Source organism: Artemia sp. Qi Xiang Cuo, chromosome 14 (genome assembly GCF_049724085.1).
Source record: "Artemia sp. Qi Xiang Cuo chromosome 14, ASM4972408v1, whole genome shotgun sequence".
In the NCBI taxonomy this organism is placed as follows: Eukaryota; Metazoa; Arthropoda; class Branchiopoda; order Anostraca; family Artemiidae; genus Artemia; species Artemia sp. Qi Xiang Cuo.
In genome coordinates, this window is record NC_142807.1 from 32237605 (window position 1) to 32256635 (window position 19031).

Here is a 19031-nt window from a genome sequence, read left to right on the forward strand (position 1 = left end):
GATGCTATGATTTGGTTCAACACTCCCCTCAACATTTTCTGAAAAGTTCCCCTAATCACCTTCATCTTTTGGGACACTAAAGTACAAATATGCCCATGTTCCTCAACATAAAATACTACACCTAAACAATGTGTGAATTGCAAAACATACATTCATTTCCCCGAGGGCTGTGCGGCCTGACATTTGCAGATACATAATTACTTGACCTTTCAACTATGCTGAATAAAACGACTATCTCAAAATTATGATTGAATGTGGTGGAGAATTGTTGGGCGTGGAAGAGATGACTGTTGCCTTAGAATCTCTTTTGGCTTTTAACTTTCAATTTCCAATCGAATGAGCTCCTTCCGAAGGTCCTACAACAACTACTTCTATACGATAAGCCTTTGTAAAAAAAACATTAAGGAAAACAAATTGTGTCAACATCACTTTTTACTTAGACAGCGCCATTTCGTCGCCAATGATATGATTTGGATTGCTTGAAGTATTACTAAAAGTTAGTTTTTGTGAGAGCCTCAATGACGATTTCAATCTGTATGCTGATCAAGTCTTACATTTGGTTGAGATACGGCTTGGGATCCCCAAGAAAACATCAAGACTTCACTTTTTTTTTTATCGCACAGTCTGTGCAATATTTACTGATTCTTTGTAATTTACTGATTCCTCTTCAACTGCTCTCCCCGCGGAATTCATTTTTGGATGCATGTATTGAAAATTGATGATTTATCTTAGAAGAAGCTTTAAACATTTTTGATTGGGTTAATAGTTACTTTAAGTTTTCTAATCTTAAAAAAAGGTTAGTTGCCTCGTGCCTTTACCTTTGAATTAATATTCATTTATAGGATGAAATTCCTCAAACAATATTCAGTCTTGAAGGACTGGTTCTAAAAATGGTTCGAGAATACGGATATGAGGCTTGTACATCTCCTCTAGGGCAAGCTGCAAGAAAATCTAGCTGGAGAAGAAGTCTCGACAACACGCCAGAAGAACTGGTATCTATATTTTTTATTTTATATACTTTTAAAGAAAAAAGAGGAAGATTTAACTCCAATATTTTTGTCCAATAGCACATGAAGCTTTTGATGAAACTATTTATTGCTCTATTCCCAGTGGGCATTTTGACTAATGATTATTATTAGCGCCCTATGTGTTTAACTTACTAGTCAGCATCCAGATTCCCTAATCGTGAAGATCAGTAAACTATCAAAAAATTCCTTGCCACATTTGTTTTCCTTCGGTTGTCGTGTCGTCAAGTAATATTATGAAAATTGTTTTATCCAAGTAATGAGTAATCGAAACTTTAAACAAACAAAAATTACCATGTACCAAAGGGGAGCTGCTAATTCCACAGCTTTCCGCTAAGCATAGTCCGATATACTTTACCCCCTACTTAAGAAACTCAAATAAAAAAAAATAAATACAGCGAGGCTAGTCTAACTTATAAATTCAAAATATACATTGTATGTGCCCTAAATCTTCGTTAGATTTGAAACAAGAAAAAAAAATAAGGCAAGTCATTCTACGGTTTAAGGTGGAACAAATTAAAACTTTTTTTTCAAATAAAATGTTGAAGAATAAAATCTGACGAATAACATACTAAAAATCTGTAAAAACTTGAAACTGATATATGTCCAGAATCGCTCTTAAAGACCCAAATTTAACGTTTAAAATGAAAAATAAATGTTTTGGCTTTAAATGGTTTCTAGATGTCTTTCATTACTTAGGCTAATTGGACCTGATTATCAGCTTTAAAATTACTTTAGACTTTAGTTTTGTCCAAAAATTACATAAAAATCAAAATTCACAAGAAAAAAAACAGAAAATTTACTTGTCTTCAAAAATATTTTGGAATTTCATTTTATACCTTATCTTTCCAGCTGAATTACACAAAATTTGGGCACGAAAGACCTTACCAGCCAAAGTTAACATAGCTAAGTCCTTTCAATAGAATCAAAACTGAATCTTAAGCCGCTAATATGTTTTCTTGAAAAAAAAGGGAGAATCGTTTCATGCTATACTAGACACGTGAGACAATGAAATTACGAGTAGACAGTTTGGCTTTAAATAAAATGATCAGCCTTTAGTTCTTTGCGGAAAGTTGCGATGTTATTTACCCGTCGGGGTGCATCGTAACCCAGAGGTTCACTCAAGATTTTTCTTATCATTCCGATTTAGGAAATCATTTGTGTTGCAACTTTTTCCAGGCTTGACCGTTTTTCCAAGTTGATTGATAGGCCTAATTATACCCTATATGTTCAAGATCAAAGGTGAACGACAACCTCGTTCTAATGCATGTCAGCTTTTGTATTTCTGAAGTTTTAATCGAGTTCACTTTGTTATTTTGATTTAATTTCTACACATTTTTTTTATCCAAAATGAATTACTTTCAGATATTTATTTCAGCTATATGCTGACCAATGTGCTGTAATAATTCAAAAGACTTCTCTTTCCCCAGAAAACTTCACATAAATTTCCTGAACTTTCCCATTATTTTGTAAATTTTTCATCTGATCATTTTTTGTGTTTTAGGGGTATTCCCCCATCCCGAGAATAGCTTGTCAAAAAATGAATCTGGGATCTGGAAGATGCAGCTAGACGGCATAATAGTAAAATATTGTACCGGCACGTTAGCAAATTGAGAGGGAGTAGTCAATCCAGACTTGGCCGATCTAAAGATGGAAATGGGGTCGCAATTAGCGATAATGAAAAAACTAAAGAGAAATGTGCCGAACATTTTGAGTATTTGCTTAACCGAGATAGATTTACAGAAAAAACTATAGACGAAAATGAAAAAGTTTGTGATACCTTGGATGTGAAGGAAAATTTGTTTTGTTAGGAGGAATTAGCGACAGTACTAAAAGGATTAAAGAATAATAAGGCTCCAGGTGTTTATAGGGTGGTAAATGAGTTTCTTAAATATGGTGGCTCTGAGGTTAGAAATAAGTTACTGAAGACTATGCATATGATTTTTGAAAAAGGGGAAGTACCTAACGATTTTAGGAAAACCTTAATTAAGCCACTTTATAAGAAAGGTGATAAAACTGAGTGTGGTAATTATCGAAGCATTATTCTGGTCTCTGTACGTAGCAAATACTTTTTAGACTGAGAGATGCCTTAGACAAAGTTTTAAGAGAAGAGCAGTGCCGTTTTAGAAAAGGTAGAGGATGTGCAGACCAAATTTTCACTCTTAGGCTAATAATTGATAAGTGCCTGAGTTTTCAAACACCTTTGATCCTCAGTTTTATAGATTATGAGCAAGCGTTCGATTCTGTTGATAGAAGAGCTTTAGTAAAGGTTTTTATCCTTGTATGGTATACCAGACATATACATTAAAGTGATTATTGCTATGTACGAGAATAACACTGCTGCGGTTAAGGTAGGAAATGAGGTTATCAGCTGGTTTTGTATTAAATCACGAATTAAGCAGGGTTGTGTTCTATCTCCCTTTATATGGATTATTTTGATGGACTTTGTTTTAAGGAGCACAGGAAAGTCAATGGGAGACCACGGAATCAAATGGGGAGGAAAATGTCTCCTGGACTTGGATTATGCTGATGATTTAAGCATCCTAGATGAAATTGTGAGCAAAATGAATGAAGTTTTAGAGGTTTTGCGAGTTCAGGGTGCTAGAATTGGTTTGAAAATTAATGTTAGGAAGACTAAGTCACTAAGGCTACGAATAAGTGAAGATGAAAAGGTGACGTTGGGTAATGAAAAGATTGACCAGGTGGGCAGCTTCACTTACCTCGTAGTATTATTAGTAAAGATGGTGGGAGCAGTGAAGATGTTAAAAATAGAATAGCCAAGGCTCAGGATGTTTTTTCACAGTTAAGTCTGGAAGAATAGGAAAATAAGTCTGCAAACCAAGATTAGAATATTAGCAGCTACAGTGATGACAGTGGTCAAATATGGCTCTGAAGCATGGACGCTCCGAAAAGTGGAAGAAGATCTGCTAGATGTTTCCAGAGAAATTGCTTAAGGATTCTTCTGGGTACCCGGCTGACTGACAGTATTCCAAACAATAGGCTATACGAAAAATGTTGTTCAATACTGCTCTCTATGGCTATAATGAAAGAAAGGTTGAGGTGGCTAGGGCACGTTGTGCGGATGAAGGATGACAGATTGCCGAAGATTGTTCTTTTCGGCCAACCATCTAGGGCTAAACGGAAAGCAGGTCGTCCCCGTCTGGGGTGGGAGGACGTCATAAAGAAAGATTTAAAGGAAATGGGAACTTCGTTGGCGGGTGTAAAAAGGAAGGCTTTGAATAGATTGGGGTGGAGGAGGAGCGTGCGTAGCTGTGTTGGCCTCAGGCAGCTTGGTGCTGCGGTGAGTTGTTAGTAGTAGTACTAGTAGTCTACTCGACATTCTAAAAGTGCTATTTGGCCGACATGCTGAAGCATCCTATCAATTATAAAGTTTTAAAAAGTTTTATAATTGGTACCGAATGGTATCAATTTCTTTTACTTTGGATAGGGAGAACGGGGTACTTTGTGGATATTTTTAAAAATACAAATGGTCTAACCCTTAAGAAATATTGTAAATCAGCGTAGGGTAGGGAGGTTTTAAAGTGATTCCCAACCTGAAGGGCATGGGTGTTAATTCCCCTTTCTTGTCCTTTTTATGAATAGGTGCAGTTGAATAGTATTTTGTGTCATACCTCAAAAACTCAGTTGAAACTTTCAAATTTCAACTTATCATTTTTAAGGGTTACGTCTAAATACCGTAAGACATTACCTGTCACCATGTGGTAATATGTTACTTATACATTTTGTATGCGTTGTTGATGGGTTTTTGATACTTTTAAATTGAGTGGTTAACTCAGAGTTTTCTTCTCAGTTCAGTTTGCCTCCTTTATAGCCACAAAATGATGTAAAATGTCACTCCACTCTTGTCTGATATCTTTCGTAAAAATGCGTGTCGCCCTCCACTTCTTTGTTGTGCTAAATCAAGCGGGTATTTAATTCAAATAGCTTTTACGCACAACTCTTTCATAGTAGAAGGTATATATTTGATAACGCCGGATAACCATAATAGGACTGTAGATTTCTCTTCAATTATCAGTGTTTCAATTTAATTTTCAGCAAGATTCTGGTGGTTCTTTACTCTATTAGTCACAAAAAACTATGTTTAACAAAATGAAAGTAAAGAGTTGAATTTTTGCCCCATATGCTTTAAGAGTAAATGTTCAAACACAATGGTAATAGGGACTGAATAAAAAATATTTTTTGCTAAGGAATGAAATCACTTATTGATGCGAACCTGCTTTAAACAGTAAAATTATCAGTTGAAGTGTTTGAAGAGGCAAGAGGTAAATAAAAACATTTACACCTGCAATTACCCATTAGCTACATTTGTTGCATCTGTAAATGCTTCGATTAAAACACCTTTAAAGCTTGGCGTAAAGAGCGAAGGGATAGGAAGGGGTCCCCCTAATATACGGAATCATTTCTGTTCGTTTAAGTTTTAATGTTGTTCTCTACTTTCATTTGAAGAAAACTTCCTTGTTTTTATCTGTTCTCGAATCAGTTTTAGTACGACACTCAGGGTAACCATAAATTACGGTTACAGAAATTGCCACAAACAGGAGCAGAGCTAACACCCCTTTAGCCTTTTTAAGGCCAGAGTGCTAAATCTAAATTTTCTATCGGATTTCTTTAGGGGGTGCAGTGGGAGTGCAGAGCAAAACAGACCACGAGAAGGGGGCTGTATGCCTTCCAATCACTTCTGACTTTTAAACAGGGCACTAGAATTTTCAGTTTGATGAGCCCCCCTCCAAAGGTCCCATGGCCATCCCTTCCATAGAAAGAAGTCTGGTAAAAAAAATGCATTGAAGCCTATTCGCTCTTTTTTCAGGCAGCACTACTGCGTCTGTGCAGCCTATGATTGGAGGCAAAAACTGTTTAGCGCTCTCCTCTTCCTCCAACACTAATTTTCAGTTTTCCGTGCCCTGCTCTCCTCCTTCCTTCCTCCAACAGACCTTGAATGTTTTAATTCCATCCCCGACTGTTCTCAAGATATTGCAGACATAGTATATCCATTAACTGAACACATGTAATTTCGGGGGGGGGGGGGGTCATTAGTAGCATAGCCGTATGCAGTCCGGAGCTTACGCCCTTATCTGGGCTCAAAAGATTGTCTATATTTGGGTCATTGACCTACTTATATAATCACACTACAAGAGATACAACATTAGCATAACCCAGCCGGCATCTCATTTACATATTCCTGTCTGGACATGATTAACAAGGTGATTCACTGAATAAGAGGAATGACCTACATATTCCTGCCAGGATATGATTAACATATATTCAACCTTGGAATGGTAGAATCGACGTAATCAGAGCACTTAGTAAACCATTTTATTTAATTTCAAATTGGACTAATAGAATTTATGATATAGTATTGAACTTTACTTAATAGCATCTATAACATAGGCAAAATATAACCGCTTGTATCATCATAGTCATGGGAATGAGTGAGTATATCAACACTTCTTTTAGAGGGAACTTATGGTCATGCCTGACCAACCTCATAGGGAGACCAATGCCCTTCCGTCAACTTTTTGCCCCCCTTTTTTTGTATTTGATTTGAATTTTTTTAACATTAATTTTCTTTTTGGACTTAGATATTTTCTCAACTTTTTTTCGTGTCTTATAATGACATAAAATGTACTTAACACAAAAAAATCACTTGTGATATTTTCAAAATACGAAATGAAGATGATATAGATATATTAGTCGTGATTTTTTCCTATTAGAAAAATAATGTTTGTAGTGAGATTGTTTTTCTTTTGTTAAATCGGAATTTTTGGGACATAGAATTTGATAGGTAATTGATAGAACCTAGTTTATTGTATGTCTTCAAACAGTATTATTTGTACACTGGAAGGATAAATACTCACATCATTTAAAAAAAAAGTGAAGATGAAACATTCATTGAACGCTAACAAAGACAAATATTTCTACTATGAAGCAACTATTAGTGGTAACACTATTGGAATTGTATGCGTGCGTTGTCATGACAGTGAGAGATTAAAATCCTTTGGAGTACCGACAAGATTCAACCTTTATGATTGTGGGTATGTGAGAGTAACTTTTCAAGAGATGTTAGTGCCCAAGGAGAATGCAAACATAAAACTATTAGTTGATAACGTTGTACTTAACACAAAAAAATCACTTCTGATATTTTCGAAATACGGAACGGAGGTGATATAAATAAGTCAGTCATGATTTTTCTTGTAGTAAAAATAATGTTTGTAGTGAGATTTTTTTTTTTTTTAATTATAATTTTTGGGACATAGAATTTGATTGGTTATTGATAGAACCTAGTTTATTGTATGTCTTCAAACAGTATTATTTGTACACCTCCAATAGTATTACCACTAATAGTTTTTTTCATAACGAAGGTCAGCTTCTTGCTACTGCTGGTGGTAGCACGTTACCTGTTGATACATCATATCGCCATCTTTCGGGTATTAACATTCAAAAGAACGCAGAGAGAAAATGAAAGGCCTACTGCTGCACTAATATTATAATGCATATCTTTTCTATGTGCCAAAACTGCAAACAAGTTTACCACTTGTGACCTTGTAGTAGTGTCTGTGTCTGACTGAATCTTGATCGATTTCCACTTCATATGTCTCTAGCTCTAAAAAGAATCCGAGTCATCTCTCTCAGACTTTAGTAAAAACCTAATTGTTCTACGTCTCATTCTAGTATAATACTTGTGCGCTGATAGTAGTGTCTGTGTTTGACTGAATCTTCTAAAATCCCCTATTTATATGTCTCTAACTCTAAAAAGAATTCGATTTATTTCCCTCAGACTTTGGTAAAAACCTATTTCATCTGTTTCAGACTCTAGTATACCACTTGTGAGCCTGTAGTAGTGTCTCTGTCTGACTGAATCTTGAAAAATAGCGCTTTACTGGAAACACAAAACAATATAGGGGTTTTGGCACAGTAAAAGCAGACAGATTAAGGACACTTTTTGAAAAAAAATGAAGCATTTTAGGACTACTGCTTAATTCGTTTTTCGGGTAATTTTGTATCACTTCTGCACTATGAGCTCAGTCAAATGAGTGCATCTCGTTTTGGTTCTAGAAAAGGTCATTTCGTGGTTAGTGTGTAGACAAGTCCAAAGTTAAGCCATCTTGATAGTATTAGGACTATAGACTAGCTTCAGAATTTGTATAATATCTTAAAATTTTCGGTTTTATAGAGAGAAATAACTGGATTTCTGCAGTTCATATTATGGTTTATTGGTTCTTCATTTCAAGCAATACTAAAGCGTGTTTTTTTTTATTTTAAATTGTATATCATTCACTATTAGTGTACTAGCTGGTGAGACCAAAATTTTACCTGATAAATCAATCCATTATTTTTGTATGCTGCAAAATGACTTCACAGTTATTAAAATGATACTTATTTTTATGCTTACGTCTTCAGATAATTTAATTGTGTACTGAACGTTACTAATATCACAGCTGATGTACACGTCATAGATTAGTTTGATGTTGTCAAGCTAGGTACTCACTTTTGACTCCTAAATCAACATTCTTGTTTTTGTCCTGTGTTTTTGGTGTTTTCAGTAAAGCGCTAGTTTTCTATAATCATAAAAACATAGGGAAGTATTATCAGTTGGTATTATCAGTAGGGAAGTATTATCATTTGCACTAATTTTATCAATATATGTTATATAGACTGTGAAGTAATAATTTTGTTCGTTTTAAGTTTCAACTTCGCTCTTTACTTCCCTCAGAATAACTTTGTTTTTTTATTAATCTTTGCCCGTTTTTAAATTAAATTTAGTGTAGAAACAACATTTTCATGATCTATTTTCATTTTTTTGGGGAGAGGGCCTGCTATACAGAATAATTTGTGTTCGCTTTGAGTTTTAATGTTATTCCTTACTTCCAGTTGAATTGTTTTATTTAATTTGTGACGGTTTTAAAATAATGCTAGGAAATTTCTCTTCCCCCTTGCAAAATTTCTCCTGGGAAGCTCCCCAAAATAATTTTTTACCATGGAATACTCTTTCCGTGGAAAATCTCACCCCTACTGTATGAATCCTACGCTAAAAAATATCTGAATACTTCCCAATAACAAATACTAGGCTATATGTGAAACCCTTTCTTTGGAAACTATGGGAACCAAAAGAAACGATGAATTAACGAATTGTGGTAAAGCTTTCTAATTTAGTTAATTATTAATTTAGTAAAAATATAGTAAGACGCAAATACAAAGTTTAGAAATACCACTTTTTATCAAACAGTTCGTGGTAACGAAATGTAAGTAAGGAGCGACCCGGCTCGATGGTAACCGAAACTCTAGAAAACGGGTTATTGATACCAATAGATATATCAAAAGAATCAGATTTCAATGCTGATTTCAAATATATAAGTTCCATCAAGTTTAATGCTACCCATCAAAAGTTACGCGCTTGAGAAAATTTGGCTGATTTTCAAAAAAAGGGGGAAAGACCCTCTAAATGATATAGAACCTAAAGGAGACTCTCACCATCGTATTCAGAGTATCAGAGAACCCTACCGTAGAGGTTTCAAGCTACTATGTATGAAATTTTTGAATTTTACATTTTTTTGCCAGTAGAAAGATCACTGAGGCGGAGGGATTTGTTTGTTTGTTTTTTTTTTTTTTTTTGTTGTTTTTTTCCCCAGGGGTGATCGTATCGACCCAGTGGTCCTAGAATACCGTGGGAGGGCTCATTGAAACGGAAATTAAAAGTTCTAGTGCCCTTTCTAAGTGACAAAAAAATGGAGGGCAACTAGGCCCCCTCCCACGCTTATTTTTATCCCAAAATCAACCGATCAAAATTTTGAGACAGCCATTTTGTTCAACATGGTCAAAATTATGATAAATATGTCTTTTAGGATGACTTAATCCCCCTAATCACTCTGAGAGGGGGCTAAAATTTATGAAATTAATCCACTGTTAGCATATAGTATTGGTTATTGGTAAGTATACAGAAGTTTTCAGGTGGTTTTTTTTCTGGTAGTGGGAGGGCAGGGTGGGTCGGTGGTTATGTTGGAGGATCTGTTCATGAAGGAAGTTTTCATGGGGGAAGGGAAATTGCCATGAAGGGGGCGCCGGACTTGCCAGCATTATTTATTGGTTATTGGTAAGTATACAAACATTTTCAGGAAGGATTTTTTCTGGAGGGGGGGGGCTAGAGTAGGGGGTTACTCTGGAGAATATTTCCGTGGAGGATGTTTCTTTGGGGTAAGGGACATTTCTATGAAGGGGGCGCCGGATTTCCAAGCATTATTTAAGAAATGATCAGAAATTAAATAAAAAAAACAAGTTTTTTCAACTGAAATGTAAGAAGGAATATTAGAACTTAAAACGAACAGAAATTATAACGTATGTGAGGGGGTTCTCCCCCAAGTCAGGAACTCACTCTTTAAGCTACAGTTTTTTTTTAGGGCTTTCAACCGTTCTATATCGTCACTGTAACTTGCAGGTTTGTCTCAGCGTTGTCTTGATCAAATTTTTTTTTTAAATTTTATATTACAGAGCGTTACCGTTCATGAGGGAATAACCCCCTGATACAAGTAATAAAATATACGTAATAAAAAAAACAATAAAAAAACAAGCGATACGGCTCAATAGTAATCGAAACTTTTAAAAACGAAATTTTGATGTCAATAAATGTATCAAAAGAATGTTTTTATAATGCTGATCCTAAATATATAAATTTTATTAAGTTTAGTATTACTCATCAAAGGCTACGAGCCTGAGAAAATTTACTCAATTTTTTAAAGAGGGGGAAACATCCCCTACAAGTGAAAGAATTTTAATGAAAATCACACCGTCAGATTCAGCGTATCAGAAAACCCTATTACATAGGTTTCAAGCTCATATCTGCAAAAATCTGCAACTTTGTATTTTTTGCCAGAAGAAAAATATACGAATATAGAAGTTAGTTACGTAAGTTAATTTGTAAAGACATCCATTTAGCAAAAGAAAAGTAAAATTTTTATACAAATAAAAGCTGCATTAACTAAAAAACGATCAGAAATTAAATTAAAAAAAACAAGTTTTTAAAACTGAAAGTAAGGAGCGACCTTAAAACTTAAAACGAACAGAAATTATTCCGTATGTGAAAGGGGCTGTCCCCTCCTCAACGCCTTGCTCTTTACGCTAAAGTTGACTCGGTCTCACAAGTTTATTTTTTAAAACAATAAAAAACTTTAGCGTAAAGAGCGAGGCGTTGTGGAGGGTACAGCCCATTTCATATACGGAATAATTTCTGTTCGTTTTAAGTTTTAATGTCGCTCCTTACTTTCAGTTTAAAAAACTTGTTTTTTTTATTTAATTAAGATAAGGAATATATCCTGCCAAGTTTTGCTTAACGGGAAATTGAGAAATCACTACTTCCTAGCTATTGCGTTGGTTGGTTAAAGGAAGGTGTGGTTGATAAAAATATATAAGAGATACATTTTATGGGAAGGGGTACACTGACATGGGCGCCCATATGGGGGGGCAAGGGGGGCTCCCGCCCCCCCCCCCCTTACTGAATGATGTTGCCTTATTTTTAAATTTTTTTTCTGAGATTTCTATTATATAGTATTAAAAGTGCCAATTAGACAAGGTTTGCCCCCCCTGGAATTCAGCGTATGGGCGCCCATGTAGACTGATACTAACTTTATGCCGGACTGACCTCTGGTCCGTTGTTTTTAGAAATACCTTGGAATATTGTCGAATCATTGTAAGTGTCTAAATATCCTACTATATGTTATTGTATTTTACCAAGACTTGTGGTCTACTTGGGACAGCCAGTCCCAGTACACAATATATGTATGTTATTATTACGTGTTGACTGAATAAAAGTATTTTGCTATAGACTACCTCGATACAATCTACCTTTAGCCACTCGAACTTACCCACCTCGGAAGCCTCATTAGTCAAGTCAGAGCTTGAGGCACACTACCAAGGTTAAATTACCTTAGGACCAGAGTTTACATCCCCTAGAAAGGGAGAAATAAAGGCTTCTACGACTACATCGCTCAAATACCATAAATACACTTCACAACACAATTCAAATAACATGATTTAATTTTTTTCCCAAAATACTACAAGAAAATTTAAAACCAAAGTGAAGCCATTTTTTTTTAATCTAGAAATTACCAGAAAAAAATCGGCTAAAAAGTGCTCAAATTTTGGCAGTTAGTTGCAATCTTTTGGCGCAGTAGGAATAAAAGCATTGGTTAAGAATTACAGTAGTCATCCTAAAAAATGCAGGTTATCCACGTAACCATATAGATGGCACAAAACCATGATTGAAAAAATATGCCCGATAAGGAACTGAACACTTGACATCCTGAATAAAAGTCCACCGCTCTACCGACCGAACTACGAGTTCTGGTAATTCAATTTAATCTATTGACTTTTGTAGTACTATAATTGCATAGGTTACAGCCCGTTTCCCAGGGACTATGGGGGCTCATGTCATCACCAAAAGTATAGTTATTGTACCTTTCAACTATGCCGAAAAATTACTATCTCAAAATTTTCATTGGACAACTTTAGGGGAAGGGGGACTTTTTGGGAGGGTGGTTAGCTACCCTCCATTTTTTTGTTCATTTAAAAATGACACTAGAATTTTGATTTTCGTTCGAATGATCCATTAAACATCTTGTTGTGGTGTTCTGGTAACCTACTAGCCCTATAAAAGAAAAGGAAAAATGGAGAGACATCAGTGCTACCCATGCAAAAAAAGTGGTTTTCCTTGGTGTTCAAGGTGGGGGACTCTACATTACCCTATAAAAGGTTTTTGGCCTTACGATTTCCAATGGTGCAATTTTTATTTTGATTTGAGGCCTTCTTCAAGGGGTAACAGGCTCTTTTTCAAAATCGTCATAAATTTGTTTTCCAATAAATTTTTAAGTTTAAAATTAACCGAAATAAAAGTTACTATACTTGAATCAGTGTCAGATGGAAATTTTTCCTTAATAGACGGTTTTTTCAAACGCGTTTTTCAAATTTTTGTTACTATGGGCTGTGGTCCACTCTTTACTAGGTTGCCGTGATTTGTAATAGCACTTTAAATGTTATTTGAAAATAGTCCATACTTTTGGAAAGATTAAAAGCGTATGCTAAATTTCGGGTTTAGGCCTACATTTATAATCTTGAAATTACTATCAAAACTTTTCCAAGAGCTAAAATAACCAGAATTAGCAAATCAAGATTCTAAGTGGTGATAAATTATTTTCTTCGCTATCCGTGGATTTGTTGCTTTAACCTTTTCCCAGAACTTCAAGAGATTAACAATAATTACTACCGTGAGGGTATTAATAAATTCCGTTAAAAGAAAATGTTTTTCCTCACAGGACAAAGTACCGGCTCAAACTGCATTATCTGTCAATTTGTTTTCTAGACAGGCATGATAACCAATGAGGACAATTTGTCTTACTCACCTCATTGTTAATCGTTAGATTTATATTTCTTCTTCAATTCTGAATCTAGAGAAACATTATTTGACGTGTTAGAAGCTTTGAAGGAAAGCTTCAAAGCCGTCAACTCTTCACACGTCATGAAGGAGCTTACAGAAGACAACTTCCAACGTTCTTTCGAACAATGAAGAACTTGCCTGAGAGGATGTAAAAATAGAAAGTGGTTTGACACAGAAGAGGATTGTACTTGAATATGTTTGTATATTACCGAAACGAAACATCATAATTTACGGAAATAAATTGTCAGACCACAGAATCTCGTAGATTCACTTCGGAAGGTTAGATTTTGTTTGATTGCTTGCTTCTTTTTTTTGTACTGAAGACGACTTGGCGGAGGTCCTTGTCGAAATATTTGCTTGTTATTTGTCTTCATATTTTGCCACTGGCTGACAAAGCCCTCATTTTCTCACCGCTTTGATTTTGTTTTTCATTTATTATTTTCTGTCCTCTCTTGTTTTCACACATCGTAAATTACTGATGCGAAACAGCTTTCTGCTAAGCACCTTCTCTGAACTATGTGAGCACTGTTAATTCCAGATTAGGGACTTCAATAGTACTAAATTATCTCGGAAACTATTATGGGATAATAAAGATTAAATTTATAAAAAGCCATAACAATTGTTTATATTTTTATTTTTATTTTAGGAAGAAAGAAACACACTTATCCAAACTTGCAACCAGTTAGCAGAACGCGAAAAACTCCTCGACGACGATTCCAAGAAAACTAATTTACCTCAGGATCACAAGCCGCAAGGTTTTGAAGTCCCTTTACTGCCAGAACGTCCTGGTCCAACGCAGGATTTTGTGGCAACTACTCAACGGGGGCCTCCGGGCCCCCTTAAACATGGAGGTATTAGTTGTTTGGATGTTTTGATGCTTGAAATATTTATTTACTGTATTACTGCCACAGAAAAGTCACTTAGTTTGAATTGATAGCTAATTACTTAATTTTTACAATTCTTGTTGAAATTCGTCATACGAATTTAACTTGTCAAACAGTTCGTGGTAACGAACTTTAAGTAAGGAGCAGCCCGGCTCAATAGTAACAGAAACTCTAAAAAACGGAATTTTGATACCAATAGATACATCAAAAGAATCAGATTTTAATGCTTATTTAATATATATAAGTTTCATCAGGTTTAGTCCTACTCATCAAAAGTTAAGCGCCTGAAAAAATTTGCCTGATTTTCGAAAAAGGGGCAACCCCCCCCCCCCCCAAGATATAGAACCTTAATGAGAATCACACCATCGGATTCAGCGTATCAGAGAACCCTATTGTAGAGGTTTCAAGCTCCTATCTGCAAAAATGTGGAAACTTGCCTTTTTTGCCAGAAAAAGATCACGGATGCGTGTTTATTTTTTTTTCCAGGGGTAATCGTATCGACCTAATGGCCCTAGAATATGATGGGAGGGCTCATTTGAACGGAAATTAAAAGTTCTAGTGCTCTTTTTAAGTGACCGAAAAAGGGAGGGCAACTATGCCCCCTCCCACACTCATTTTTTCCCCAAAGTCACCCGATCATAAGTTTGAGATAGCTATTTTGTTCAGCATGATCGAAAATATAATAACTATGTCGTTTAGGATAACTTAATCCCCCAAAGTCCCAAGGGAGAGTGCTAAAATTTATGAACTTTACCCAAAGTTTACATATAGTATTGGTTATTGGGAAGTATACAGACGTTTTCAGGGGGAATTTTTTATGGTAGTGGGGGGAGGGGGGGGTCGGGGGTTATGTCGGAGGATTTTTCCATGGAGGAAGTTTTCATGGGGAAGGGACATTGCTATAAAGGGGGCGCCGGATTTCCCAGCATTATTTAAAAAACGATCAGAAATTAAATAAAAAAAAAGTTTTCGACTGAAAGTATGGAGCAACATCAAAACTTAAAATGAACAGAAATTATTACGTGTGTGATTGGGTTCGCCCCCTAGTCAATACCTCGCTCTTTAAGCCAAAGATTTTTTTAGCACTTTCATAAGATCTATTTATTCTAATTAACAGCTTTTGTGGTTAATTGGTCATTTTTAAAGAATTGGAATAAAATTCGAACTTTAGCGTAAAGAGCAAGGTATTGACTAGGAGCTGAACCCCCTAATATACGTAAAATAAATATATGAATATAGAAGTTCGTTACGTAAGTTAATTCGTAAGTTACGTATATTTATTACTAATAAAAAAACGTTCGTAAATAAAATTAAACAACTTTTGAGAAAGCCATTTAACCAAATAAAAATAAAATTAATGTGCAATTTGTTTTTTAAACTATTGTTCTACAGTGAGCCAAAATCAAAACCAGTATTAATTCGAAAACGTTCAAAAATTAAATAAATGAAACAAGTTTGTTTAACTGAAAGTAAGGAGTGACATTAAAACTTAAAACGAACAGAAATTATTCCGTATATGAAATGGCCTGTCCTCTCCTCGACGTCTCGCTGTTTACGCTAAAGTTGGACTCTTTCTCATAACTCTTTTTTTTTAAAACAATAAAAAACTTTAGCGTAAACAGTGAGGCGTTGAGGAGGGGACAACCCCTTTCATATACGGAATATTTTCTGTTCGTTTTAAGTTGTAATGTTGCTCCTTTCTTTCAGTTAAAAAAACTTGTTTTTTTTTTATTTAATTGAAGACAAGAGCCTGAACAGAGTTGCCAAGTGGACATATTTTATGTCCAAAAGACATATTCCTGTGTGCCAGGACACAATGACATAATAGGGCAAAAAAGAGACATATTTTAGTAATTTGGGACATAAAAGGGACATATTTTGCAAATTTATGACACAAAATAGAATATTTCCCCGCTGGATAAATTTTCGTAAAAAAATGTCTTTTTTCACCAAATCAGTATTTAAACTTATTTTCTACTAATTTTGTACAAACGTTATTTTTTTCACAAACGACATTATTTTTCGGAGTTGCTTGCTCTTTCCCGCAGACAACTATTTGCAAATACTCTTGAAAATTATTAACAAGTTTGTATTATTTCATCTATAAACGATCTTATTTCTCCCTGCTTTTACGCTAAAGTCAAGATAGGCAAGCAGGCACCTTTTTAGTTAAAAATCGCTTCCGGCTTCCAATTGTCAGGCAAACACATATATCTATTTATCAAGTATTACTAACTGAAAATGAAAAGTTAGCAAAAGAAAAAAATTAGATTTTTGATGATCTGGAATCAATTTTGGTATCAATAGATGTACCAAAAAATTAGCTTATTGTGCTGATTCCAAATATATAATATTTTTTAAGTATAGTGTTACCCATTAGTGGGCCTGAGGAGATTTGCCAAATTTTCGAAAAAGGTGAAAAACACGCCATAAAAGTACAAAAAAAAAATAATGGAAATCACACCATCAGATTCAGCGTATCAGATAACCCTACTGTAGAGGTTCCAAGCTCTTATCTATAAAAATGAAATTTTATAGTGTTTGCCAGAAGAAGCATCACGGATTCGTGTTTATTTATTGTTGTTACTTTTTCCAGAGGTGATCATCTCGAACCAATGGTACTAGAATTTCGCAAGAAGGCCTGTTCAAACGAAAATAAAAGATCTAGTATCCTTTTTAAGTGACCGACAAATTGGAGGACAACTAGCCTGATTAAAATTTTGAGATAGCTATTTTGTTCAGTATGGTTGAAAGGTACAATAGATATGTCTTCGGACATGACATGACCCCTCAGAACCACCAGAGGAAGGGCCTCAAGTTATGAAATTTGCCCATTGTTTACATATAGTTGTTATAGGGAAGTATACCGACATTTTCCAAGGGAGGAAGGAGATCTTCTGGGGATGGATATTCTATGGCGAGAATTTTCCATTGGGATGGAAGTTTCCGGGGGTGAACTTTTCAGAGAAAATTTTACATGGGGGGAATTTACCAGAATTTGTATACAGAATGTTTGTTATTTGCCTTTTTTCTCGTTGTTGATCCCATTGTACATGTAAAGACACTTTAAGGGAACTTTAAGGGAAAAGTTTTCAGCGGAGTGGGAATTCTCTTGGGGTCTTTTTTTTGGCGAGGGGGATTTTCCACGAGAAAAGTTTCCCTGGGTGAATTATCAGCACGAAAAACTCTACGTGGAAAATTTCTAGGGTACAATCTTTCCAGGGGGGGGGGTATTTTCCAAACAGGAATATTTCCCAATGACCTTAAAAGGTATCAGAAACTGAATAAATACAAGTCTTTCTTCAAATAAAAGTATGGCAAGGAGTATTTTTCAGGCAGAATCGTAAGCAAAAAATTTTCCGGGAAGGATTCGCAGTAGGGATGGAATTGTCCGGGTGTAATTTTCTGGCAGAAGAATTTTGCATGGGAAGCACTTTATACAGAGGAATGTTTAGTGGGGAAATTTTCCACTAAGGGGGTGGATTTCCTGGGATTATCTGAAAAACGATCAGAAATAAATACAAAAACTAGTTTTTTCTACCGAAAATAAGGAGTGACATTAAAACTTAAAACGTACAGAAATTATTCCGTATATGACGGGGGCCACTCTTTCCTCAATACCCCCCTCTCTACGCTAATGTCTGACCTTTTATCTAATTTTTAAAGAGCGATTCTTGAAATAAAAGGGCTGTTTCACCCTTGGAGTGAGTCCCCCACCTCCATGCAACCTTAAGCAACCCATAAGAGCCCTGGAACAAGGATTGTAAGTTATGCCCCAGGGGCATATAAGGTTTTATGGAATGGGTAGTCGTATAAACACCAGATTGGGCTCATTTGGTTGAAGTTTATTGCCCTTTATAAGAGTCAAAATTGATTTGAGGGCAACACCCCCCCCCCCCCCCCGCGCCTATCAGTTCCGAAAACCAGCATCTAATCAGAATTTGTAGACATCTATTTTGTTCAGCATTGTCCAAAGGTCCAGTAATTATGGCTTTGGGGATGTCACCCCCCTGATTGAAAGGCAACCCAGCTTACCTAGCACTACGCAACGTCGCTTGAGTTTTCACACCAGTTCATTTTTTATGGTTGAACTAAATGAATCTTTTAGTTTTCATTATATTCGATGTTAACTGACCACTTTGAAAGAGGTTTACAAGTCGTAAAAAACTAGTATCTGATAGTTCAAGATTGACATATTATTGACATATTATAGACAAAATATGGACATAATTTGGCTGAAAAGGACATATTTTTGGATGCTCAAGGGACATATTCATTGACCAAAAAGTTGGCAATCCTGAACCTGAACGGACTTTTTGTACTCATACCGTAAAATCCAGATTTTTGTTTCATTCTTTACGCGATTGTTACAAGAGCAGACTCCAAGCAGTGGATTAGATCTTGCATCGTTAATGGATTAATTCTAAAGAAAATCAATTTAGCAACTGAGCAAATGATAACTATATGTGGATTCACAGGAACACAAGTAAAAATAATTTCCCAAGACAGTCTAACTATGAATTAAGGCAATGTAAATCTGTATTTATGCAAATAGTCACAACAACAAACATTTCAACTATAGCCAGTTATAAGAAAGAGAAGAGAAAAACAAACAGAGGCCATTTCAACACGAGGATAAATCAATCCAAAAATTATAACTAAATCTAGAATTCGTTAGTA

At 35.4% G+C, this 19031-nt stretch overlaps 1 protein-coding gene across 1 annotated transcript in view; it reads left to right on the plus strand.

The window, feature by feature from the left end:
- LOC148944373 (uncharacterized) overlaps positions 1 to 17077 on the plus strand; it is a 67161-nt gene extending 50084 nt beyond the window's left edge. Inside the window, exons 3-5 of the mRNA XM_089100256.1 lie at positions 843 to 992; positions 14114 to 14318; positions 16948 to 17077. Of these exons, the coding sequence (XP_088956382.1) occupies positions 843 to 992; positions 14114 to 14318; positions 16948 to 16976 (384 nt within the window). The 3' untranslated portion in view covers positions 16977 to 17077. The remainder of the gene's footprint in view (positions 1 to 842; positions 993 to 14113; positions 14319 to 16947) is intronic.
- The last annotated feature ends 1954 nt before the right edge of the window (positions 17078 to 19031 follow it).